Here is a 25,531-nt window from a genome sequence, read left to right as displayed (position 1 = left end):
TGGCAGCACCACAAGACTATCCACTCAAACTCTTCGGTACCGTACCATATATTTAACAAAGCATTCGTAACAGCATAACATTTCTTGTTTCATCAAACACACACAGCTTAAGCTCGGTTTATATGTGGTTCGTCGATCAATCAGATGCACACCACGCAAGGTTTACAAATCTTAGTTGACGTACAGCCGGGCACAAACAACAATTTTACTACAAACTACCCAGTTTAAATTTAACTGCAGCAACATCAAGTAAATCAAATTTAAGCTGATGCACTTTGGTCGCTACATACTGTCATGAGTATTTTGTTAATGGAACATTAAGTAAATCAAAATTTAAAGCTTAATTTGTGTTTGGCTGGTGAAACACGAAATGGCATAGTGTCATGAGCGCTTTGGTGATTATATGGTACTCAAACTTCTGTGGATTCCCATTCCCTTAAAATAGAAGAGCCATAGCAGAGCAGCAACGGAGTTTTCGTGGCCGTTGGATCCACGCTACGATTCGTGCGAGCACATCTGCCGCTGACACACGGGTGTCTCTCTGGTCGAGAGAGATAGAGATGGCGGAGAAGTGGCGAGCGAAGGGTTTCTCTCCGGCGGTGGCGGCTGAGGTTGCCCGGTGCTGGCACCATCCTGTCCCAGAGCTCAGGTGGAGTCCTCGCTGATTGATGTGTAAGTGTTGGGTCTGTGGACTGTGAGTAGCTAGCTAGGGTTCCTGAAACTGTCGATTCAGCGCTGTATCTGAATATCATAGTCTAGTCTGTATTCTCCATGTTAAAAAGAAAGAGAGGGTAGATAGCAGCCGCTGTGAACCTGACACATGAAACAGACCTGAAACTGCAGCCAAATATTCAGAGTTGAGAGAACAGAGCAAAAGAGAGGAAGGGACATGCAAATACTGAGGGTTGAGAAAACAGAGCAAAAGCAGAGGAAGGGACAGCCAAATATTCAGAGTTGAGAAAACAGAGCTACAGTTAAGCACTTGCAGTCTGTATCATTTTTTTCCGTACAAACCGAAATTGGATCAGGTTCCACTATCATCACATATAATGGAACAAAACATAATTGCAGTCTGTATCTATGTATGCATCAGTTCTGATTGTCCCATCTTTGTCCACTGCCTTGTGCCTTCACCCCCTCGCTGATAATTGTAGGCTGAAGCATGGGGTTTGCAAATTGCAATCCAGGCCCTGGGCTCAAGAGGCAGAATAAATTGACGGATCATCGAGGGTCTCCCAGCAGGTAAGCTTCACAACTCAACTACCGTACATATATAGACCATCAGTGTGCACTTAACCACGCTTCTGAAACAGAGCACACAAGGGCACAAGCGCTCCTCAGCTTCTCCAGCACTGCACAACATACACTCTGCTCTACCTTTCCAACCACTTCTGCTAACACTAACTAAGCTCAGTTGAGATACAGTACTCCACAAGCAAGCCACACAGAAAAATTGAGCTTCAAAGTTTCCTTGCAATATCCAAGATTTATTTATTTTAAGGAATAACATAGCAGCATATCGTCCACAATAATGATAGCATTCGGTGTGACAAACAGCAGAGAGAGAAAACAAGTCTGGCCAAGCATATGCTCCTGCCGGCTACCACCAGCAGGGATGCATAGAGCCAGCAAGCAGAGAATCTTGTGACAACAATGTTTGGGAGATAGTGAAAGCTTCTTTCGGAGCCATATATGCAGTAGAGCTCCTCTCGTCCGCGACCGCGCCGCCCCCGCGGGCGGCCGGCCGCGCCTCCCCTCCTTCCCCGCGCGCGTCCCCCTCTCTCCTCCTCCTCCCTGCCGCCGACGCCGGCGCCCGCCTCGGGCCTGGCCCGGGCGACGTTGGTGGCGGCGGCCCCCGGCCCTTCCCCGTCTAGGGTTTCTCCGGCGCGGGACGGAGCGGCTCCGGGCGGTGTCTTCAAGCGGCGGCGGTCCTGGGCGGCGGCAGGGTGTCCTGTCGCAGGCGGGGGCGAGCTCTGGGCGGCGGCGGCGCCGTTGGCGGCGGGGCAGCGCAGCGGCGCGGGCTGGCGGCGCCCGACCGGCCCAGATCTGGGCCCTTCGAGCTCCATCTAGTTCGGGGCGGGCCGGCGACAAGAGTGGCGTCAGCGTGGCCTTCAGGAGGCGGTGGCGAGCGGCGATGATCGGCGGGGTGCTGGCGGCGTCGAGGCCAGCTTGCTGCAGCATGGCCGGTGGGGCTTAGCGGGCCCGTTTCGGGCCTGACCAGGCTAGGGGTGGCCTGGTATGCCCCGCTGCCGTGTCCGGAGGGCTACCGCGATGGTACCGGAGGCGCAGGCCTACCGCACGACGGCGGTGGAGGTGGTTCCCTCTCGCTCGGCCTTGATGTTGCTGCTCCCGTCGCCTGGATCTTCTCTCCGGTCTTCTTGGCCTCGTGGTGGTGTTCGCAGCGAGACGGTGTTGGTGGCGGCGCAACCGTGATGGCGCATAGTTGGGCGGTGGTTTGGCTGGTCGGTTCCGATTGGCTGGTGGGGTTTGGCATGCGGGAGAAATCCTTGCCAGTTCGTCCGGCTCCGATGCGGTGACACCGGCGGGTGCCACTATCCCTTCTTGGAGGGTGTCGGGAGTAGCTATCCCCCACCTCCCTCCGCGTACTAGGGGAAACCCTAGGACTTGTTCGGGCAGCAGCATCATCGGCGTCGCATCCCTTCTTGAAGGTGTTGCTTAGTCCGCGGTAGATCGGAGCCTCGGGCTGTGGTGGTTTGTTTCCAGAGGGCGCAGTGGTCGCGGGTCTTCCGCGCTTTGTCGAGCTGCCGCTGTTGGTATTTTTTATTTTTCTTTTTCTTTGGGCTTCTTGTGCTGCTCGCCCCAGCATTGCGATGTGTACAATGGTGATTTGCTGTGGAATACAAAACGGGGGAAACCCTTTTTCGGTAAAGCTTCTTTCGGCATTCTATTTGCCCAGTCTACTCTGCAGGTATGCTGATGATGAATATAAATGTCCATTTATGATTGTGAAGTATTCGCCATGTTGTGTGAAAAAGAGAGATTAGAGTAGTTTATGATTGTGAAGTATTCTCCATGTTGTGTGAAAAAAGAGAGGGTAGAGTAGTTTGTGTGAAATAGTTGAGCATTATTATAGAACTGGCGTGCACTCTGTAGTCTTACATATGGCCATTAAGCACCTTGAATAGTGAAGCATAAGAAACAATATAATTGTAACAAACATATGATGGACACAACCTTTACCCAAATTACCCGAGACATATTTTGATTTTACAGGAAACTAACAATATTCAGATGATTATTTGTTAATATTTTTCTGGTTACTGTGGATGCTCATAAGCTACAGTAATGTTACTTTATCAAAATAGTATACAAAGAAGATAAATAATTCCATTTTGTTATTTGACAGGAACCAGCATTCGAAGAACTGATCATACTTTATTCTGATGATTCTGCTCAAAGTAATGAGAAGGAGAGCTCTGAGAGGCAGATGCTGCCGCCACAGTTGAAAATTTACGAGAAAATACCCATCCCAGATCTGCCAGTAAGTGCATCAGTCTCATGGATGCATTTGGTTTACCAACATCTGCAGTACATTGCTCATAATCCCTATCTATTATGGTCATCAAGATGGAAAAATTGGCCAAAAAACTTTGATGCATATTTCAGTACTGAAGTTGCATCTAAAGGCCTATGCACTATTCAGAATATATTTAGCATCATAGTACTTTCTGTTTCGGAAAACACAAGAAAAATGCACATCTTCTGCATTAAGAGAATATTGCCAAATATTACCATAGTAAGTAACTGCCATATGAACCTTGTATGCAGGTGGTTTTTCCTCACAAAAAGCTGTCCTTCCGCATCCTTGATACAGTAATTCGCTCTTGAACTCTTTTTCTTTCTCTTTTCTTCTTCCTGCATTTTGGTTTGTTGATACTGTTTTCCTTCAAAAATACAGGTAAGGCTGGATATAGCTACAGTAATAGGATTGTTGGCATATGTTGTCAACTACAAATTCGAGAGTTTAGCCTCATCGCCGTAAGTATGTAATTTGCATCAGTATTATTAGGGGATTCTTTCTTATTTTCACAAAACAAGTAACATTGTTTACATTTCTTCCGCGTAATGTAGGTCAGCTTTCCTTCTTGATCTAGCTGCTTTTACTGCACTTGCAATACTGGTGTTCCGTGTTACGCTGGGCTACAAACAGACCAGGGATAGATACCAGGTGGATCATTTATGTTGCTCTATATTTTGATAATAAAGGAAAATTTATGCGGTTCAATTTGCAAACGATAGTTTATTTGACATCAATACCTCTTCTCCAGCTTCTTGTCAATAAGACGCTCTATGAGAAGACATTAGCAAGAGGCTTTGGTTCAGTATACTTTCTTGTAGATGCTTCCGAGCAACAACAGGTAGCACATTCAGTGAGTTAAGTATGTAAACTTCCTCACTGTCTCTTTCTGTATAGTATAAGGAAGCACTCTTGGCATATGCTATGTTACTCGGCAGAAATAAGTATCAGGTATGTGTTGCTCCTTTTAGTACTCGAGACTTGTCACGTTAAATTTACAGAATCCTTGGCCTGATTTAATCCGTGCAGGTGTCTTCTCGCGCAAGCATCAGAGATATGTGCGAGCAGTTTATGTATGAGAAATTTAATGCGAAGGTGGGGAGTCTGACACCTTATATCCATGTATTCTCTGGTTGTCATGAAATCATTAAGTGTAGATTGAAATGCCTATCGACAAAGCTATGGAGACGCTGCTGCGGTTGGGTCTGGTGGTCGAGCTGTCAACTAATGGCAGCTCCTCCTCTGTAATAGTCTGCTGGAACATAAGACATAACAAGGTTAGTAAACGTGGATAAACTCTAAGCATAGCATAGCTCTTCGGCAGAGCTCTAGTAACCAAGCAGACAATTGTGTGATGGAGAATGCTATTTATGTTTTGCAGGGTGACGAAACTACAGTGTAGTCAAGCGTGATAGCTGATGGGAACCGCTGCTGATTTTGCTTGATCTCTCGAAGGTGTACACTGGAAAAGTTGAAGGAAAATAACACTACCGAATTTCCAAAAAGAATAGATGCCTCTGGATTTCGAACCTTGAGCCAACGAAGTATAGCAGCTGTTGATAGAAAATATGATATTTTTCTCTGTCCAACTCATGTGATGTGGAGACAAGTGGGAATCTCTAGGATCTGAATTTGTGCATAAGCTCAGTCCAAGATATGTATATTTTTTTGAGGTATATATATTTATTCAGAAAATGTTCAGCGTGCGATACTTGCCACAAAGGGGGGTAACCCGAGAATTACACACGGTTTTTGCTAGGTGATAGATGATCTAATTCCTTTTGTCTCTGTTGAGAAGAGAAGTTGAGCTCATGGTCTGGCGCTGCTAATTGGCGGTCACCCGCCAGTTAATTCCTCAGCGGCCCAATTCCTACCAGATGTTATTTCCTTTCTAGGAAAGTCATCCCTGGGTCAGTCTTTCCATTAACTTTTGGAAAATCCGACTCCAGCTTTTCGAATTTCTAGAACTTTTGAAATTTCAAAACTTCCGGTAATTCAGACTTTAAGGAAATTGGAAATTCCATAGTTTCAATTTTCTCTATTAAAAACATATTTGAAAATTTCAACTTGTGCCAAAGCGAAGTGGTTGCCTGTTCCTCCCTTAATTTCATTCAGATCGGAATGTCCAGAGTGTGCATCGGAGAAGCTGAAGGTAACATACTCTTTTGAATTTCCAGGAAAATAGACACTCTTCTGAACATATTTTTAAGGGAAAACAGTACTAACTATCCTACTGCATGTACATATAATTTTTCAAATGTCTGTAACAGAAATAAAATAATAAAAGATAAAAATGGAGAGGGGTATTCAGATATAGCCTTCAACCATGCTTTGAATTCATGACATGATTTATTTCTTGCACCATGCATAAAAACACCCGACACGCCTTATAACAGATTGTTGTATTATTAACCATACTACCATCCCACTAAAAAATCACGAGAGCCATGGTCTAGAAAAAGGCACGTCCGCCCGTGACCATGTGTAGGCAGGTAGAGCTGTAGTGCGCTCGTCGCCTTGTGGCTGCAAGGACCCAGGATGCGCATTGATGCATGCAGCGTGTCGGGTGTGTGTGTGTGTCCTCTCAGCAAGCTTTAATCTCCGGCTGGCTGCTGGTCCAAGCCGCGTGTCGGGTGTGTGTATGGGTTTCCCTGTGAGCGTGTCTTCTCAACGGGTTAGCGACTCGGCACAGCTCTGAAGAGTGGAGATTGGCGATTTGGGGTGCTGGGTACGCCTCGGTTCCAAGCTGTGGCTGGAGGATCCCCGCAGTCGTGTTGTTCCGGCTGTCGGTGCTACTTCTGCGGCTGCTCCTTGGGCGTTGCTTCACCGTCCACGCGAACTGTACCGTTGCTGTTCTGGTCATCCATCTCACCCTGCGTCTTCTCGGCCTGCTGCGCCGTTGCTGTTCTGGTCATCCATCTCGCCCTGCGTCTTCTCGGCCTGCTGCTTTGCCCTGCGTGCGATCTGGTTTGTATTGTTTCCTCTGGTATTACATTTGTTGTCATGGGCTGTGTTCGGTACGGTGTTTCTTGAGCAACGATGTCATTGGATTAGGCGCTGATTTTTATGGACGCCGCTTATGTGCTACATTTGTTGTGGGGGGCACCGTGCACCATGGAGAAGAATGGCAGATTGTTGTTGGCTGAAGCTTCCCTTCAAGCTTAACTTACTGCTTTAGTTACCAACTTTGACAGAAGTAGATAGGATCGGTGCACCCATCGCATAGAGCTCAATGAAGCTCGTCAATCCAGCAATGCATGGCATCGGCCAGCGTCACGACACGTCAACCAACCACGCAGCCACAATTGTCTTACCTGCTCTAAGCACGCACTTAACGTTGTTTCAGATGGAATGCATTCAACATACATGGTGGAAGAGAGTTGCCCCCAGGCCCCCACTACTGAACCACGACGTCCACAATAAGGAGATGGAGATCATCATCCCAGGAGTAATCAATTTAAACTTTGCTAACATCAGTCACCTACATTACCATGATCTCACCAGTTGCTAGATCCAGTATACTGACAGTGATTCACCAACTATATAGTCATTAAACTGCATGCGATTCCAGTTTTAAGAATACTTGCCCAAATAATGGCTTCGTTGTCAACTCGGCCATCACTTTAAAATACGAGCTCCCACATTTCTCCTTCCCCTCACACCACATATCTTTACACGATGCAATTAAAGAGTGTATGTTAGTCTCATGCCTTGTTTTGAAATCGATTGAGTAAAAAATGGTACCCTTATGCGTGCACTTGCCAGAGAGGTGCATTCGATACTTCCCTACTTGAGGGGATCGCATATACTAAATTAAAATGCAGTGATCACATCACAGAATATAAATTGTTTTCTTAATTTATACACACTGTAAACCTGCTTTCCCAAATCGGCATTACCATATCACCATATATCCAACCTTTAGGCGCAACACGCAACCTACAATTGGAGTGATGGTTCAGTAAGAAAGAACATTTAGCACAAAGAAAGATGAATTTTGAAAAAAAAAACTTGCAGTGAACACAGAAAAAATCGATGCTCGACTGACTACTAAAGTACTAATACCATCTAAAAATATGCAAGATGCAAGATGCTCGACTGACTACTAATACCATCTAAAAATATGCAAGATGCAAGATGCTCGACTGACTACTAATACCATCTAAAAATCGATGCTCGACTGACTACTAATACCATCTAAAAATAAGAGGTCAAGCCAATCAAGTGAAAGACGTTTGAACTGGAATTAGACACATTGTACATCATCAATCATTAGGAGCTGGACCCCATAGAATCTTTTCGGCTTCAGTTGTATGATTAGAATTTGGCTTCAAACTAACTAAACTAAAGAGTTTTTTTCTTGTCCACTCTTCAGTTGCTAAATTATGATTCATAAAGTTATAGTGCATCTTGGAAAGGTTATAACAGTTTTGGTTACAGGGTTCACGATATATCTATGGATATTATACTGACTGATAGCACATGGTTCATTTGAGCTCACTTTGGCACGAATGCGGTGATGAAGGTTCGACCTGCAGTTTCAGATTTCCCATGACTCATTCAGTGCAGCTTCCTTCATGACGTATGCCACATGCTAATATGAACTTTCTCATTGTATATAAATTTTCAGGAGAGAAAAAAGGAAAAAGTTGCTACGGTTTTCCTTGCAGCTCAATTTTCACACCCTTCCCAGGTTAATATTCACTATTTTCTTTGGACCAACTTTATGCTGCCTTTTCTCTGCACACACCTCATCAAAACTGAACAAAGAGGCATCACATAGGTTTAGATGACGCGTGTGAACATGGTTTAAGATATGATGTTTCTTGGAGAGAGCAAACTGACCTTTTCAATTTCACGATCTACTAACTAAAATATTGATCGACGGCACATTCTGATGCTTCAGCTTTGTTTTTGCCTTATTGTCACTTAATTAGGTAATATAGTAAGAAGGCATACTGAATGAGACTCGAAGGAATTTTGATGTCAACTCGTGATTAGCAGAACTTAAAATGATCTCTTTAGACAAGTATCAGATTAAAGAAACCAATATAGAACCATATTAAATAGGGACTTTGCTGGAAGGTGAGAAAGAAATTACAATTGCTATTGGTGCAAAATTACAAAATTTAGCTTAGCTATCTATTAGATTTCTTGACTCAAATTCCAGCTAGCAAAGAATAAGATTGAATCCCCACAAAAACCATGCTAAACGAAATAGAGACTCATTGATTGACCTCAATCAAACTATTTGTCAAATAGAGACTGAGCAAAGAGGGAAGGTGAGAAAGAAATTACAATTGCTATTCGTGCAACAATACAAATTTTAGCTTAGCTATCTATCAGATTTCTTGACGCAAATTCCAGCTAGCAAAGACGAAGATTGAATCCCCAAAAATCCATGCTAAACCAAATATAGACTCGTTGATTTACCACAATTGAATTATTTATAAAACATTATACATGAACTTGTTTTAAATACATGACAAAATCTGGCTGAGCTAAACCTTCCTGGAATCTTATGTGGATTTTTAGAGTTTAGACCAAGGAGAAATGGGGAAATAATTCGGGACAGAGGGTAGTGCACGCGGGAGCCTCAGAATAGCGGGTAGCCTAGCGAGGTTTATAGGAAAAAGGTGGCTTTTGTCTCATCAGTGAGTTTGTTGCCCAATGCCCGTGCTACTGATATAATGTCTTTCATGACATACCTCGCCCAGTTCCAATTCGGGATGTCATCCAAACTTTATGAGAGCCACAAAATATGTTGGAAGAATAACTATGGATCAAATGGACCTCGAACTTTATCTCACCGTGAACACCACATAAATCACATTCTAACAGGAGGCCTCAGCCATCGCCAAGGCATCTCATGGAACATGGGGGAAACTCCAAATCGAACAGAGCAACACAAAAATAGGAATCAGGCATGAGGAAAGGGGAATAAGCTAACCCGGGTAATGGGATCAGCAGGCCGAGGAGGGTGCCACCGTGCCAGTGGCCTCCACAAGAATAATCTTGCACACGATGTCGCCTCAAGCAATGGGTCGCCAACACCAGAACCGAAGCACTTGTTGTTCTTGGTTTCAGTTATGAGATATCCCGTCAACTGAGGTACAAATCACAAATAGGTCAGCTCACGAGCTAAAGAATATAATCTTATCCAAGAAAAGATAAAATAGTCCGCAGCAACAAAGCTTTATTAAGTTCTTTACTAAGAAAGCGAACTTAGAAATTACAGCCCAAACAAAGAATAAATGGTTTAGAACAGGCATAAATCTGATCCATCTTCCATCATCAATAATAAAAACAGGAAATCTTGAAATCCTTGATCCAAACATCATAAGTCACAAAAGTCGAAGCAAACAGTGAACTGAAAATTACTCTGAAAAAAACTTTTCTTTGGTTCACTCTAAACGAAGCCCATGCCCTGTTACTCCATTCTTTTGTTGACTCTAAACAAAGCGTGATTTATATGTTTGATTACAGCCATGACTTGGCGATATTCTAAAGAATATAACTATAAGACCAAAGATAGAAAACTAACAGAGAATGCTAAGAACAGAGAACACCCGTAATATAGTAATGGTACAGAAGTTTGGTCGTAAGGTTGTGTGTGGCCGACGAGGGTGGCTCAGGGAGCGCACCACGCAGCAGCGTGCGAGCGCTGCAGAAGATGGGGATGGGAGGGAGGCGTTTGCGTGCGCATTTGGTGATCAAATTGCTCAGGAGGGGACCGATCTTGGGATAGGATCAGTCAACCAACATGTAGTAGTGACCTGACCGGAAAGGTAGGATTTGCATGAGCAGGTCAACAGAGAATTATAATGTCAGCATATAGCAATATAACCAATGAGCACTATCAAGTTTCCAAAAAGAGGGCGTTTACCGACAGCTTACCGTTAATTTGCAGTCGTACCACTCAGTTAAAATTAAGAATAACCACACCTCATCCAATTATGATTCAAACAACATGAACAATTATCCGTGAAGTTCATTAATTTCTAAACTATGCGCTTATTAAGATAGGTGTTTACCGGTAATAGGGTAAAATGGTACATAAGTTTTAACTTCAGGATAGGTATTTACTGTATTTTTAGAGATGGACATGCTGGTCACCTCATTAACTCAACAAGTAGATATATTAGCTAGCTATTGGTGTTCCCAGAAACCATAAATAGTTTAATTACCGAATTATGTGTGCTTGTGCAGATAGTATAGATATATGATGGATTTCTAGTTGCCGTGATCAATGATCAAGGAGATGCTTCTACATGCATACGCATAAAACTAAGCATTCATTCTTCTCCTTGATTCTATTCTCCTGTTAAGCTCTCAAATTTCTACACATTTATGATAGAAAAATGTGATACTACAACTGCAGTTTATATGGCTGTTTTTATATGCTTCCACACACATGCTATGAAGCACGCAACATGACAAGGAAAATACAAAGGATAGCCTAAAGCAAAACAATGGGGCTTAACTAAAATTTACCTATTCTAAACTTGTTTCTTTATTAACAGAGCATCAACTCAAACCACATATAGCAGTGAAGCAACAATGATATTTTCTCTAAAAATCCAACACAGTGCCACAGACAGCACACAACACACTTAAGTACAAAAAATCATCATTTTCCTTTGAAAGGGAGGGCGTTGGTTGGGTAATGTGTACCAAAAAATCATGCCAAATTTGAACGAAAGCCTGGGCAACCTCTGAGGCATAAAGGAGTCAGAGGGGAGGTAAGGAGGATTGGGAGTAGGTCATCTATGCAAGGTGCACATGGTGCTAACCTGAGCTGCCGCCTGCTGCTTCTAATTCTTAAATTCATAGACCAAGAAAACTGACCGGGCTTCTACACCATGCCGACACTTCAAAACCGGATGAAGCTAGTAAACCAAGACTGAGCAAAAAGACCTCCTCACGAGAAATAACGCCTCCAACCTTTATGCAAACACTATCAGTTTGATACAAACCGAAAGAAAAAAAAAACAGAAACAGAAATCAGGATAAGTTAAGAAGTACATACCTGATCATGCTAACCATTGTCAGGTTTGATCATAAGTTGCTTCCTTGGTTCAGCTAGTACAGGTGTGGTTCAGCTGAGAACAGTCATAGTTATTCAGAATAGCTATTGGTTGCTTCTATGGTTCAGCTGCATCAAACCACTGGACAAACCTGAGAAAGTTGTTTGTTGCAACGGAGAGGAGACACTATCCTACACACCTAAATTAAACCAGCAAGTTAGCATGCCATTTATTTAAAAAGAAACACCACAGCAGCCTAATCACAAAATTTCATTCTTCTCTGTAGTTATAATTTTGAACATGGCACAATGATATATTCCCACTGAAATCTGAATTCCGTGTGTGCCGCACATCTCTATACACCCAGCGTAAAATCTGAGAAGAGCGAAAACACAAAACTGAGAATGTTCCGTTGGTTATTCTAAGTCTCTAGCTACATGGAAGAATGAGAGATACATGGAAAAAATACGCATTGCTGGAGATAGCACGGATGGATAGACACATGAAATCTAGCAAAACCAACTACCATGATCCATGTCGCCATGCCTATCTTAGCCTCTCATACAAAGTTCATACCTGCATGGTCGTAGCTGTTGATTACTCCATTGTAAGCCCAGAATGCAAAAAACATATTCTATCTTGCAAGGATTTGACAACCTACAGTGCAAACTGCTCATAAGCAGCCCAGCGGGCTCGCCATGCACAAGCCCAGAAAAACCTTCAACAAACGGGCAAAATCATTTGTAGGCGACTCAAGTTTTACCCTGCCTACAAGAAGTGAACCTCCTCAGCAACCTCAAAAATGTAGGACAAGGAAAGTAAGCAACAATATTTTGAGGATGAACAAAAATGCATAAAGATACATGAGTTAAGAAACTGATTATATACCTTCAGATTCAACAATCAATTATCCTAGAAAGATCATAAGCCTGGAGAGCCCTTGTAAGTTGTAACAGAAGAAATGTTCACATACATGGCAGGCTAAATTTCGTTTTTTATATAAATCCGTATAGCAAAGGCAATGAGTAGTAGATGTCTGAGGTCAATGTTGCTTGCTGGCAATAAAATGGAAGTGGAAACAACAAATGAATAGACACTAATCGTATACATGTGGCATTACTAATATTTGGTTTGGGAAAACCTGTGATATGGAAGTAAAGCCGTTGGAATCATATATGAACTGAACAATGTGCATCGACTAAAGCTAGAATAACACCCCTTCCGATGATGTGGTTCACATTTATTCGACGAACTCCATCACTCAGAAATTAACTGAGCATTGGGCCCTAATCATAGAGATCTTACATGCATACGTCCTCGATGAGACCACCATCTCCCTCAATCTAAGTTCATCATCCAACCATGCATCCAGGCATGCTTACTAACTTGTACTTCCAGATACAGCTGCTTCTCATACTCAATGGCCTCGTCAAGCATAGATGCCTTGTTAATCTATAACATGCAAACCAGTGCAAACATTAACTCATTAATTTCATCACAAACACGAACTCAGCAGCCGCAAATCCACCGACAAAGAAAGAAGGAAAAAAAGGTCATGACCTTGTTGGAATTGAGTATCAGGGTCCGCAACACCTTCAATCTTCTCGCCGATCCCACTCCTCTGCTGTTGTGGTCTAACCAATGATCAACCCCAACAAGCAATTAAGAATTAGCACTTGAACAGGGCAAGAAGAGAAGAGCAAAGCGCACGACAGCAAGCAAGGTCATTACCTTCTCAGAGTGGTTGTGCACCTCAGCGGTGCGGATCCACTTGCTGCCGTCGCCCCCACGTGTGCCACCCCCACCCCACTCTCGTGGAAACTGTAGCCACCACCCACGGCAGCTCCCCGTAGTCCACTGCCTGATGTTGCTGGCCCAGCGCCGCCAACAGAAACGCCACATCTTCTCCACCTCACGCTGACTTGACCGCTCATGTATCCTCTTCATCGCCTTCGTCTTTCTGTTTTCTCTCAAACAACGATTCAGTCAAGATAAAAGGTTCTCCCTTATCTTTAGTAGATACATAAAAGGAAAATGTCAAGATAAAAGGTTCGACATAACTGTCCAGCTTTTATATCAATCAATCATACATATACAATCATTTTGTCACTATAAACATCATTGTAATGGTGGAGTAATCACTCTGAGCAAATTTAAATTACAAACAAAATATCTAAGACTAAGCTCTGGTTGGGGTATATTTTAGAGAAGTTCAGTTCAGTGAAACTACGGAAGCAAAGGTCTGAAGATTTGGACCTCTCCTTTTTCATCTTGTGCCTCTCCTTTTTCATCAGTATCAAATAGAAGAGTAGGAGCTACCATACCTGCAGACAGGCTGGTGATGAATGGCAAGGAGACCCAACTCTGGCTGAAAACAGCGGCTCCCACACACTGCTGGGATGTGGCCAACCATCACAAGCAAGAGCACACCTTCCCTAACAACTGAGGGCTCTGCTATTGAGATTAAAGGTCGCAGGGGTTGCGATTGAAAAGGAGACGAGGCAACTGCCGCTTAGCTTCTGCAGAGGCCGTTGTGCTGTGCTGCAAAAGAGGTGGCGGGCGCCTTGATGCATCGTCGATTCTCTCCTCCCCTATCACTGAAATCCGGCTCGGGATGGGATGGGAGATCCTCGGATGGCTGGGAAGGACCCCGAGAGCGGCGGCTCCGACGAGACGGGGAGGCCGAGAGGGAGGCGGCTGCTGCTCCCCTGCTCCCATCGACGATGAACTGGAGTCATCCCCGGCGGCCGCGTCAATCCCTTCGCTTCAGACCGGGAAGCGAGGAGAAGGTGAGGAGAGGTGGCGGCCTCTCACGCACGGGACACGCCAGGGATGAGGACAGAGCAGGAAGAGGCCATGGCGGCGGCGGCGGCGAGCGAGAAGGCGCGTGGGAGGTGGGGATGAGCGGCGCGAGAGGGGGAGAATGGGGATGAGGGGCGGCTAGGTTTTACTGCACGCACGCAGCCCATCCCCACGTTTCTATCCTCCTGGCAGATGCACGCAGTAAACTGCGACTCAAACCTATGAGCAGCCCACTCTCCGTTCGCTAGACCCCACAATCTAACGAGCCCACCAGTCATCCAGCGCCAGAATGAGATCGTGCGTGAGAAAGAGACCAACGGTTGACCAGCTTCCACCAGGGTAAAAAGCAGCACAGTAAAAGGATCGCTCGATCCAGAGTCGTCGGCGCTCGCAGGTGCCCTCGCTAGGCGGGTAGCCTAGCGAGGTTTATATGTTCAATGTATCAGTTGTGATTGTCCATCTTCTGCCTTCACCCTCGCTGGCTGGAGCAATCCAGGCCCTGCGCTCAAGAGACAGAATGAATTGACGGCGTCCATCATCAAGGGGTCTCCGGCAGGTAAGCTTCACAACTCAACTATATATATACACCATCAGTGTTCCCTTAACCGCGCTTTAGAAACAGAGCACCGAAGGCAGGTTTTCCAGCACTACGCAACATACACTCAGCTCTACCTTTCCAACCTTGAGCGGCTGCTTGTCTTCTGAATTTCCAACCTTGAGCCAAGAGGTAAATTGTATAGCAGCCGTCAGTGCCTGACTGCCTGTTAATGGAAGCGCATTGGTGTTCTCCTCCATTGCTTTTGGACCGCTCTGCTCTCACCGAGTACCCGCAGAAACCTTGTCTTCAGCACCGTCACTGAGATTTTCCGCGTCCCTCCAGATGAACCGCGCAGTCCGTTGAAGGTTGATAGATTGAGATGCCTATCGACAAAGCTATGGAGACATTGCTCCGTTGGGCCTGGTGATCCGTCATAGCTCTTCCATGTCCAGACGCATGCGAGATCCTCAAAAGCTGTTGCGATAGTCTGCTGGAGGCCTTTAAAAAAATTCTACTTTTTTTTCAACCATGCTTCACTCCTTTCTATTAATAATTGCTTAACGGAAGTACATCACATGGCACCGTCCGTGCGGTACTCGCAACCAACAGGAAGTCTCGAAACAACCTTATTACAACCAAAATGAGGCTACCACCACAGCAACAAGGAGACCAGAAAGGGGAAGAAGCCAGTCGGGACGAACAAAGTCTGCTGGAGCATAGAAAAGACCAAAGTAGAAAATGTTAATGGTTTGTAAGCAGAGCAGAGTTGTATAATTATTAACGAGTAAAAGGTTCTCTGATGGAGATTGCTCCTGAATGATTTGCGTTATATGTTCTGCAGGCTGATAAAATCTGCAAATCGGATCCACACAAATTCGAGTAGCTGGCTTATCTATCTGTAGCCTGTACTATCTTATCTATAATCACTCTAGCTAGCCACTCGTTCCATCATCACGAAAATAAAGGAAATATTATTGCACCCAAAAACCCAGCTGCTAAGAGCAAGCAATGGACCACGCAACAGGTGCCATGGGCAGCCTGCTCCCCAAGCTCGGCGAACTCCTTAAGGAGGAGTACAAACTGCAGAGAAGCGTTAAGGATGATATCAAACATCTCGAGAGAGAGCTGGAGAGCATGCACGCTGCCCTCAGCAAGGTCGGGGACGTGCCACGGGACCAGCTCGATGAACAAGTCAAGCTCTGGGCCAACGAGGTAAGAGACCTTTCATACATAATAGAGGATATCATCGACAAGTTCCTGGTGCATGTCGAGGGCCCTGAGCCTGAAAACAAGCCACACATGCTCAAACAACTCATGAAGAATATGGGCGGCTTATTCACCAAGTTTATGAAACGCCATGCCATCGGCAACGAGATCAAAAGTATTAAGGTCAGTGTTCAGGAGGCGGCTGACCGGCGTGACCGGTACAGGGTCCACGAGGTGGTTGCTAATCCAAATGTTGCAACCACGGCCGACCCTCGCCTGTTGGCTCTGTACAAGGACCAAAAAGAGCTCGTTGGCATTGATGATTCATTGAATGAGCTAACCAAGATGCTGAGTGACGGGGATGGTGATGTGTCCAAGCAACTAAAGGCAATCTCTATTTTTGGATTCGGAGGCCTTGGCAAGACAACTCTTGCCAAAGCAGTATATGATAAGCTCAAAACACAGTTCGATTGCAGTGCTTTTGTTCCGGTAGGACGCCACCCTAGCGTGAAGAAACTTCTCAACGACATTCTCTATGGAATGGCAAGAAAATGTACCCTGGTTTGGATGAAAGGCAGCTGATTGATGAAATCCGAGTATTACTTGAGAAAAAAAGGTACATACCCTATTATTTAATTTCATATAGTTCAAGTAGTAAATGGGGAGTTGGATGAAAGGTAGCTGATTGATGAACTATGTTATAAAGAGGTATGCATCTATTATGTAGTTTCATACTATACATCAAATAGTAAAAGGGGGCAAAGATAGTGTCACACCTGCGGAAAAATGAGTGATAAATTATGTTTGACACATCTCTTATAGATGGGTTCGGATGGACTATGGTCATTCTTGTATATTTTCAAAAAATGATTTTTTTTTTGCGCGGAATAATGTATAATATCAAGTTTCCTACCTTCTTTGCTATTCTTTGGGTTGGGACTCACTGTTGAACGTTCGCCCATGTTCATATATTCTTGAACTTCTTATGATAGATGTCAATTAAAAAATACATCTGAAAGATGAAAGTATCTGGATTGTAAAATTTTGTTAATCAGAAATAGAGTTCTCGTGGATAAACTGGATCAGCCTCTGCTGGTGCATGCATATCTCTCTCCTGTACCCCTCCATTTCTTTATTCAATAATGCCAACTTTAGATTCCTTAACGAGGTGGTGGCTGACATTCATGCATCCTCCTTTTAAAGATATTTTACATACTTAGATGCCTTGTAAAATAGTTTCCCTAATTTATGATATCTTTTGCATTATGGATGGTGATGACAGGTACTTAATCGTCATTGATGACATATGGGATAAAAAAACTTGGGAACTAGTCAAGACCGCTTTGGTGTGTACTAACTGTGGAAGCAGGATCGTCACAACTACTCGTATACTTGAAGTTGCCACAAGAACTGGTAAAGTATATAGGCTACAACCACTTTCTCGTGATTTATCGGAGGATTTATTTCATAGAAGATTATTTGGGTGTAAAATAAATCAGCCTAATCATCTACCATCAGAGGTATACAATAAAATTTTACATAAATGTGGCGGTGTACCATTGGCTATAATCACAATAGCTAGTTTGCTCATCAGTAAACCGGTGGAGCTTTGGTCTAAGGTATACACCTCAATTGGTTTTGGGCATGAAGAGAATGAAGACGTGGAAAACACAAGAAAAATACTTTTATTTAGCTATTATGATCTCCCTTGTCACCTAAAGACTTGCTTATTGTATCTGAGCATATATCCTGAAGATCATCTGATTGGGAAATATAGTTTGATATGGAAATGGGTCGCCGAAGGTTTTATCCACGAGGAACCAGGGTTAAGACTATTTGAGATTGGTGAAAGGTACTTCAACGAGTTGGTGAACAAAAGCATGATAATGCCAGTAGAAATACCTTATCATGGAATCATATTTGGTTGTCGTGTCCATGACATAATGCTTGACGTGATATGCCTATTGTCAAAGGAAGAAAAGTTTGTTGCTGTATTGGATAGTGACGAGCAATATACAACTTCACATTGCAACTCTCGTAGGCTAGTTGTTCATCGTAGGGTACAACCTTTGGCTAGCACATCCACATTACAAGCAAGGTCACTTAATGCCATGTGCAGTCATGAGATGTTGCCATCACTTTCATGCTTTGAAGTTTTGCGTGTCCTAGCTTTGGATGGCCCCACTAATTCACACTATCCTAATTCTCTTGAGCATGTTGGGAAGTTAGTTCACTTGAGGCACCTCAAACTAAACAGCATGGGTATCCATCAGCTCCCAAAGGAAATAGGATATCTAAAGTTCTTGATTGTATTGGACTTGGCTGGAAATAGCATAAGTGAACTTCCCGAGAGTATTCATCTACTAAGTCAACTCAAGTGCTTGAACATTAGCGAAACAAATATTGAAATGCCATGCTGGATCGGACATTTGACATGTCTAGAAGAGCTATGCCTAGGAAAAGTTGGTATGCACTCAAATTTTGTGACAGAACTGGGTAAGCTGACAGAGTTGAGGAAGCTCCGCATTTCTAAAAGTGTGACTGTAGGTGGTAATATCGCAATGAATAGTTGGGCAGAGTCTGTAGCCAAACTGAGCAAGATCCAAGTCATAGACATTGATTTTTTTCTCGGGTACAGATTCTCCAATCACGACGACAACCCCTGGGAACAGAACATCCTCCCTCCACAACTCCGTGTGCTGCGCATGGCCTACCAAGAACCCGGGCTGGTGGCAACGATCAATCCCTCAGTTCTTTCCAAACTCTCCCATTTACAACTAAATGTATACAGTCCAGACCTGGAGGTCTTTGGATGTTTCCGAGAGCTTGTTGCCCTTGAGTTGGACACATGGTCAGCTCTCCATCATGACACCATGGGCGGTGCAGGTGCATTCCCCAAGCTGAGGGTCTTCAAGACACAAGCAACGACTTGCTCATTTCAAGAGGGAGATATGCCGGTCCTTGAATATCTTGATTTCCATGTCGTAGCACATGCCAATGATGATGAGATTAGCTTTGAATTTGACTTTAGTAGCCTAGGGAACCTCCCTTTCCTTCAGGAAGTCAGAGTCTACTTATGGGCCCCTCTTGCGGATTTCGAGAATGCTGCTGAAACGGCAAAGCGTGCACAATTGATGTGCTTCCCAACTGCCTTAGGCATCGTATCATACAACAGGATACGAGGGATTGGAGTCGGAGGTAACAAAGTGTATATTTATTTATTCATCAGTACTCCCTCCGCAAACTAATATAAGAGTGTGTAGATCACTAAAATAGTGATCTAAACACTCTTCTATTAGTTTACAGAGGGAGTAATGATCTCCATGGACAGCTAGCCGTGTATCTCACGATCTCCTTTTTCCCCTTTTACAGATTCCCAAACTGATTAACCTAAGCTAGCCGTGTATATCCACCTGCCAGAATCAAGGTACATCCACCTGCCAGAATCCAGAGTAAATAACAGCAATTGTCAGTCAATAGAAAAAGAAGCAATTACCAATATGCATGCACGCTACGTATATCTTTCTCATCATTTCAAATAATAACCATGCACTCCACTTATATGTTTTCTAAGTTACTTCATATCTGTAGGCTGGAAGCATCACCAAACCAGCCGCGGGGAAAGAAACGATAGCAAGAGTCTTTCGTTTGTTTGGTCTTATTTATTGTCCTAAGAACGAAAGGAAAAAAATAACACACACAAAAAACACTTTGCTTTCTTTTGCAGCAAATTTAAAAATGACACAAAGGCAAAGAACAGTGACTGTTTGGTATGTTTTCTTTTGTAGCAAATGAAAAAATCACAAAAAATTGGTTGTTTTACTGTCTTTTGTAGTGCAGGAAAATGAAATAACAAAGCAACATTGTTTACTTTGTGGAGTCCAGTAGTCTGTTGCTAGGTTACTTCGGAAGAAAAAACTCCAAAAAAAGTTGGGTTCTCGTGCCATTTTGTGTGTTTGTGTGTGTTTGCGGTGTTTGTCTGTCCTTTTGTGTGTATTGATTAAGACTTAACAGGCAGATGTGTGTTTTTATGTTCCTTGTTTTTGTGTGTCTCTGTGTATGTAGGGGGAGGGGGGGGGGGGTGTAACTCCGCCTATGCTAATATCTTTGCATAGCCGGTCCCAAGCCCGGAAGAAGGAGGAGGGGCCAAGTATAAACTCGTGAAATGTCAAACCATTAATGTCATTAGAGTTTACTGTCTCATTTATTTGTAGGTTTTGCTTATTGTTTTTCTTCATTTTCTTGTTTAGGTATATACCATCGTGGCTGACCATATATAGTTTCCTGTTCATGCATGTAATTTTATACTACAAAATATGGTGGTTCAAGTTTGGCTGAGTTGGGAATTGGGAAGCTAATAAAGCTGAAGACACCATGGGACCACTATGAAGAGTGATTTCTTTGGAAGGTTTCCGGCACCACCATGATGTCATGGGAGCTGAAGGTGTATTTCCTAAGTCAAACCTTTACAAGAGTACAGCGCCTGACCAATTTATGGAGGTAGAGGAAGAGCTTAATATGCTGAGCCTTGAATCTTTGGAAAACAATGTTGCTGGACTCCACAAAGTAAACAATGTTGGGAAGAGCTTAATAACAAAGCTACATATTTGCTCTGGTAATTGCTTCCTTTCTTCTCAGAAGACCAAAGCATGCAGCGGGTTTTTGGATAGGACACTACTTCCATGGAAGTGGAGTGGAGTATATATACAGTGCTTCCTTCTCCAGCCCACTGGTTGCCTCTTCCTCTTCGAGTATCATTTCCATTTAATCGTATATTTTCTGAGGTTGGGCTTCTAAGTTCCTGGTAATAATAAGTTCCTCGTAAATAACAGCCTGTCCACAAAGCTATATGGAGAGAGACACGGTTGCACTGCTGGGCTAGCGCTTCCATGCCCAGACGCATATGAAATTCTCAAAAGCTAGCCATTGGGAGTGTGGAACAGAGGGCTGGCCAAGGTAGAAAATGTTGATGGACTCTAAGCATAGGTAGCCTTCGTCAGAGTTGGAGTAACCAATGCAAACAATGTGCCAAAGCTGGACAGTGTGCGAAAAGTCGCTTAAAACTGTCCTATTTTTTATAACATCATTGTTGTATAACTTACCATGAGACCTCAGACCGGGTAACACCACCATGATGCAGAAATTCAAGTGCGATGTGATGGAGAGTTAAGACTGAATATTCTCACACTTGCCTGCAGACTGCAGAGCAGTTGAAGTTACTAGACTTACCAAGAGGTCAGGGATCGAATAGTATGACTTGATGCTTACCTTCCCTGCTGCATACAGCATACACAAACAAAAGACTGGTAGTTATCAAAATTAAATCCACTTAGGGGGACAATATTCTAATGTTGCAATTCAGTGCCAGTCTCTGAAATGAATTTTCACGGCATAACAAAACTGTAAGCATGCCTAGACTAGTTCATCCCTTCCCAATCAACACATTTGTAACAGAGAAAGAAATTAGCTCTCACTTTTACTGAAAAAAGGGAACATTAATTTGTACTAGTACGAAAGTAATGCAGATGTCAAAGGTAACCACACAGTCAGAACAGCCTACACACTGAAGAATATATACTTGTACTGAGAAGAGATTCACCTGAAGTGGATTCACAATCTGAACCACCACACTTCAACCTTGGACTTGCATCGCGTTGCGAGGATTTAGTGGCTGGGTGGACCGAACTGTAATTAACGGCTTCAGCCACATCCCTCCCTCCGCTCCCCTGCTCACGGGGAGAGGAAACCGCGGTCGCTGAATCCCCCAGCGCGAAGGGGGACGAAGAAGAGCGGGGAGGCGCGACGGGAGAAGAATGGATAAAGCGGCGGCTGAGGATCGTCGCCGGCGGCGTGGAGCTGTGGGTGGAGGGCGATGGCATGGGTCTCTGTCCTTTTTTCCCCTTTCTTCAAGATAGAGAGCCTGGTGTCTCACGTAGCTGCCCTCAGGTGGGCCGACGGCCCCCCATCGTTCGCGCTAAACCAATTTTCTCCACGGCTTCTTCCCGCGTTCTGGGGCCCATTTCGACTGTGCACGTTTTTATTCCGCTGACATGTGTACGTGTATGTGTGTAAACTATACAAGTCATCACTTTTACTTTTTTGGGTACCTCCTCGATTGCTTTTGGATCACGACCATCCTGTCTCAACACTGACCGATCGTTTTTTTCCGTCTCCCTACTCTCACCGTGTGCCCGCGGCACAATCATTTAAACCATCAGTGCCTCTCTATATCACTGGCATAAACATTTGTACTGAATGTTGTCTGTACTGAAAGTTGAACACAGACAATGAACTCTTGGCCAACCTTTGAATGTTGGATGTTACATGCATGCAAGTCTTGGAGTGAATCTCACGCAAAATTCCAGAGCCTATTGAATTACACAATGTCCCCGATGAATGCGTGATGTGCATTAGCTCAAGGTTTCAGAAACTTTGTGCAGCGTATATTAGGTGCCATCGAAACCGTGCCTTGCATTCCACCCTTCCCAATCAGCATATCTGGGATCGGAGAAACAAAATAAGCTTTCATTTTTTGCTGAAAGAAAAAGGAATGTTTATACGAAAATGATAATGTCTTCAAAACTACCTCAAATGGAAAAGTGTTTAACATGAAAAGTCTTCACCTCATCACGTCGAACTGTTTTGCCTTTTGAATCATCTCAATCCAAGGCCATTCGCAAAATTCACTGTCAAAACAGTCCGACCTGACCATGTCCTGCTAGACACCAGATGAAGGAAATATGCCCTAGAGGCAATAATGAAGTTGTTATTTATATTTCCTTATATCATGATAAATGTTTATTATTCATGCTAGAATTGCATTAACCGGAAACTTAGTACATGTGTGAATACATAGACAAAACAGAGTGTCCCTAGTATGCCTCTACTTGACTAGCTCGTAATCAAAGATGGTTATGTTTCCTCACCATAGACATGTGTTGTCATTTGATAAACGGGGTCACATCATTCTCTAATGATGTGATGGACAAGACCCATCCGTTAGCTTAGCATTATGATCGTTGGGTTTTGTTTCTATTGCTTTCTTCATGACTTATACATGTTCCTTTGACTATGAGATTATGCAACTCCCGAATACCGGAGGAACACCTTGTGTGCTATCAAACGTCACAACGTAACTGAGTGATTATAAAGATGCTCTACAGGTGTCTCTGAAGGTGTTTTTTGGGTTGGCATAGATCGAGATTAGGATTTGTCACTCCGTGTATCGGAGAGGTATCTCTGAGCCCTCTCGGTAATGCACATCACCATAAGCCTTACAAGCAATGTGACTAATGATTCAGTTGTGGGATGAAGCATTACGGAACGAGTAAAGAGACTTGCCGGTAACCAGATTGAACTAGGTATGTTGATACCGACGATCGAATCTCGGGCAAGTAACATACCGATGACAAAGGGAACAACGTATGTTGTTATGCGGTTTGACCGATAAAGATCTTCGTAGAATATGTAGGAGCCAATATGAGCATCCAGGTTCCGTTATTGGTTATTGACCGGAGATGTGTCTCAGTCATGTCTACATAGTTCTCGAACCCGTAGGGTCCGCACGCTTAACGTTCGATGACGATTTGTATTATGAGTTATGTGATTTGATGTACCGAAGGTTGCCCGGAGTCCCGGATGAGATCACGGACATGACGAGGAGTCTCGAAATGGTCGAGGCATAAAGATCGATATATTGGAAGGCTATATTCGGACATCAGAAAGGTTCCGAGTGATTCGGTTATTTTTCAGAGTACCGGAGAGTTACGGGAATTCGCCGGAGGAAGTAGTGGGCCTTAATGGGCCATACGGGAGAGAATAATTGTTATTCTATTTACATGAATAAAACCTTCTGTGGTCATACACCCAAGGTGAATGGTTTATTAAATCTCGATCGTAGTAATACACATATTCATAATATTGATGCCAAAAGATGCAAAGTTGATAATGATAGTGCAACATATTTGTGGCACTGCCATTTAGGTCATATTGGTGTCAAGCGCATGAAGAAACTCCATGCTGATGGGCTTTTGGAATCACTTGATGCTTGCGAACCATGCCTCATGGGCAAGAGGACTAAAACTCCGTTTTCCGGAATAATGGAGCGAACAACTGACTTATTGGAAATAATACATACTGATGTATGCGATCCGATGAGTGTTGAGACTCGCGGCGGGTATCGTTATTTTTCTAACCTTCACTGATGATTTGAAAAGTTTAAAGAATTTCAGAGTGAAGTGAAAAATCATCGTAACAAGAAAATAAAGTTTCTACGATCTGATCGCGGAGATGAATATTTGAGTTACAAGTTTGGTCTTCATTTGAAACAATGTGGAATAGTTTCGCAACTCACGCCACCTGGAACACCACATCGTAATGGTGTGTCCGAACATCATAACCGTACTTTATTAGATATGGTGCAATCTATGATGTCTCTTACCGATTTATCACTATCGTTTTGGGGTTATGCATTAGAGACAGCTGCATTCACGTTAAATAGGGCACCACTAAATCCGTTGAGACGACACCATATGAACTGGGGTTTGGCAAGAAACCCAAGTTGTCGTTTCTTAGAATTTGGGGCTGCATGCTTATGTGAAAAAGCTTCAACCTGATAAACTCGAACCCAAATCGGAGAAATGTCTTTTCATAGGATACCCAAAAGAAACTGTTGGGTACACCTTCTATCACAGATCCGAAGGCAAGATCTTTGTTGCTAAGACTGGATCCTTTCTAGAGAAGGAGTCTCTCTTGAAAGAAGTGAGTGGGAGGAAAGTAGAACTTGATGAGGTAGTTGTACCTTCTCCCTTATTGGAAAGTAGTTAATCACATAAATCAGTTCTAGTGATTCCTACACCAATTAGTGAGGAAGCTAGTGATGATGATCATGAAACTTCTGATCAAGTTACTACCGAACCTCGTAGGTCAACCAGAGTAAGATCCGCACCAAAGTGGTATGATAATCCTATTCTGGAGGTCATGTTAGTTGACCATGACAAACCTACGAACTATGAGGAAGCGATGATGAGCCCAGATTCAGCGAAATGGCTTGAGGCCATGAAATCTGAGATGGGATCCATGTATGAGAACAAAGTATGGACTTTGATTGACTTGCCCGATGATCGGCTAGCCATTGAGAATAAATGGATCTTCAAGAGTAATACGGACGCTAATAGTAGTGTTACTATCTACAAAGCTCGAACTGTCGCAAAAAGTTTTCAACAAGTTCAAGGTGTTGACTATGATAAGATTTTCTCACTCGTAGCGATGCTTAAGTCTGTCCGAATCATGTTAGCAATTGCCACATTTTATGAAATCTGGCAAATGGATGTCAAAACTACATTCCTTAATGGATTTCTTAAAGAAGAGTTGTATATGATACAAACAGAAGGTTTTGTCAATCCTAAAGGTGCTAGCAAA

At 43.6% G+C, this 25,531-nt stretch overlaps 1 protein-coding gene, 2 long non-coding RNA genes and 1 pseudogene across 11 annotated transcripts in view; 2 read left to right on the top strand and 2 right to left on the bottom strand.

Moving 5' to 3' along the window:
* The window catches only part of LOC123166693 (uncharacterized), a 56,356-nt gene extending 51,416 nt beyond the window's left edge, over positions 1–4,940 (top strand). Inside the window, exons 4-12 of the mRNA XM_044584489.1 lie at positions 3,368–3,502; positions 3,790–3,834; positions 3,920–3,999; positions 4,093–4,189; positions 4,290–4,379; positions 4,436–4,489; positions 4,568–4,633; positions 4,696–4,815; positions 4,920–4,940. Coding sequence (XP_044440424.1) covers positions 3,368–3,502; positions 3,790–3,834; positions 3,920–3,999; positions 4,093–4,189; positions 4,290–4,379; positions 4,436–4,489; positions 4,568–4,633; positions 4,696–4,815; positions 4,920–4,940 — 708 coding nt within the window. The remainder of the gene's footprint in view (positions 1–3,367; positions 3,503–3,789; positions 3,835–3,919; positions 4,000–4,092; positions 4,190–4,289; positions 4,380–4,435; positions 4,490–4,567; positions 4,634–4,695; positions 4,816–4,919) is intronic.
* Positions 4,941–7,284: 2,344 nt separating this feature from the next.
* LOC123166555 (uncharacterized) lies at positions 7,285–14,525 on the bottom strand. Of its 9 annotated transcripts, none has more exons than XR_006483594.1 (9): positions 13,890–14,524; positions 13,297–13,525; positions 13,126–13,199; positions 12,871–13,017; positions 12,022–12,333; positions 11,568–11,940; positions 11,332–11,482; positions 9,489–9,644; positions 7,285–7,477 (listed from the first exon to the last, which is right to left on the bottom strand). It is a non-coding gene; the product is annotated as an uncharacterized lncRNA (long non-coding RNA). The 9 variants fall into 9 exon arrangements; XR_006483595.1 differs by having other exon boundaries at positions 12,092–12,333; XR_006483596.1 differs by having other exon boundaries at positions 11,568–12,141; positions 12,223–12,333.
* Positions 14,526–15,863: 1,338 nt separating this feature from the next.
* Positions 15,864–19,855, top strand: LOC123163640 (disease resistance protein Pik-2-like; annotated as a pseudogene).
* On the bottom strand, positions 18,713–22,038 carry LOC123163642 (uncharacterized). The gene is made up of 3 exons (XR_006481934.1): positions 21,711–22,038; positions 21,214–21,310; positions 18,713–19,548 (listed from the first exon to the last, which is right to left on the bottom strand). It is a non-coding gene; the product is annotated as an uncharacterized lncRNA (long non-coding RNA).
* Between the last annotated feature and the right edge of the window lie 3,493 nt (positions 22,039–25,531).

This window comes from Triticum aestivum, chromosome 7D (assembly GCF_018294505.1).
Source record: "Triticum aestivum cultivar Chinese Spring chromosome 7D, IWGSC CS RefSeq v2.1, whole genome shotgun sequence".
NCBI classification, from domain to species: Eukaryota; Viridiplantae; Streptophyta; class Magnoliopsida; order Poales; family Poaceae; genus Triticum; species Triticum aestivum.
This window is presented reverse-complemented; position numbering and strand designations above follow the sequence as displayed.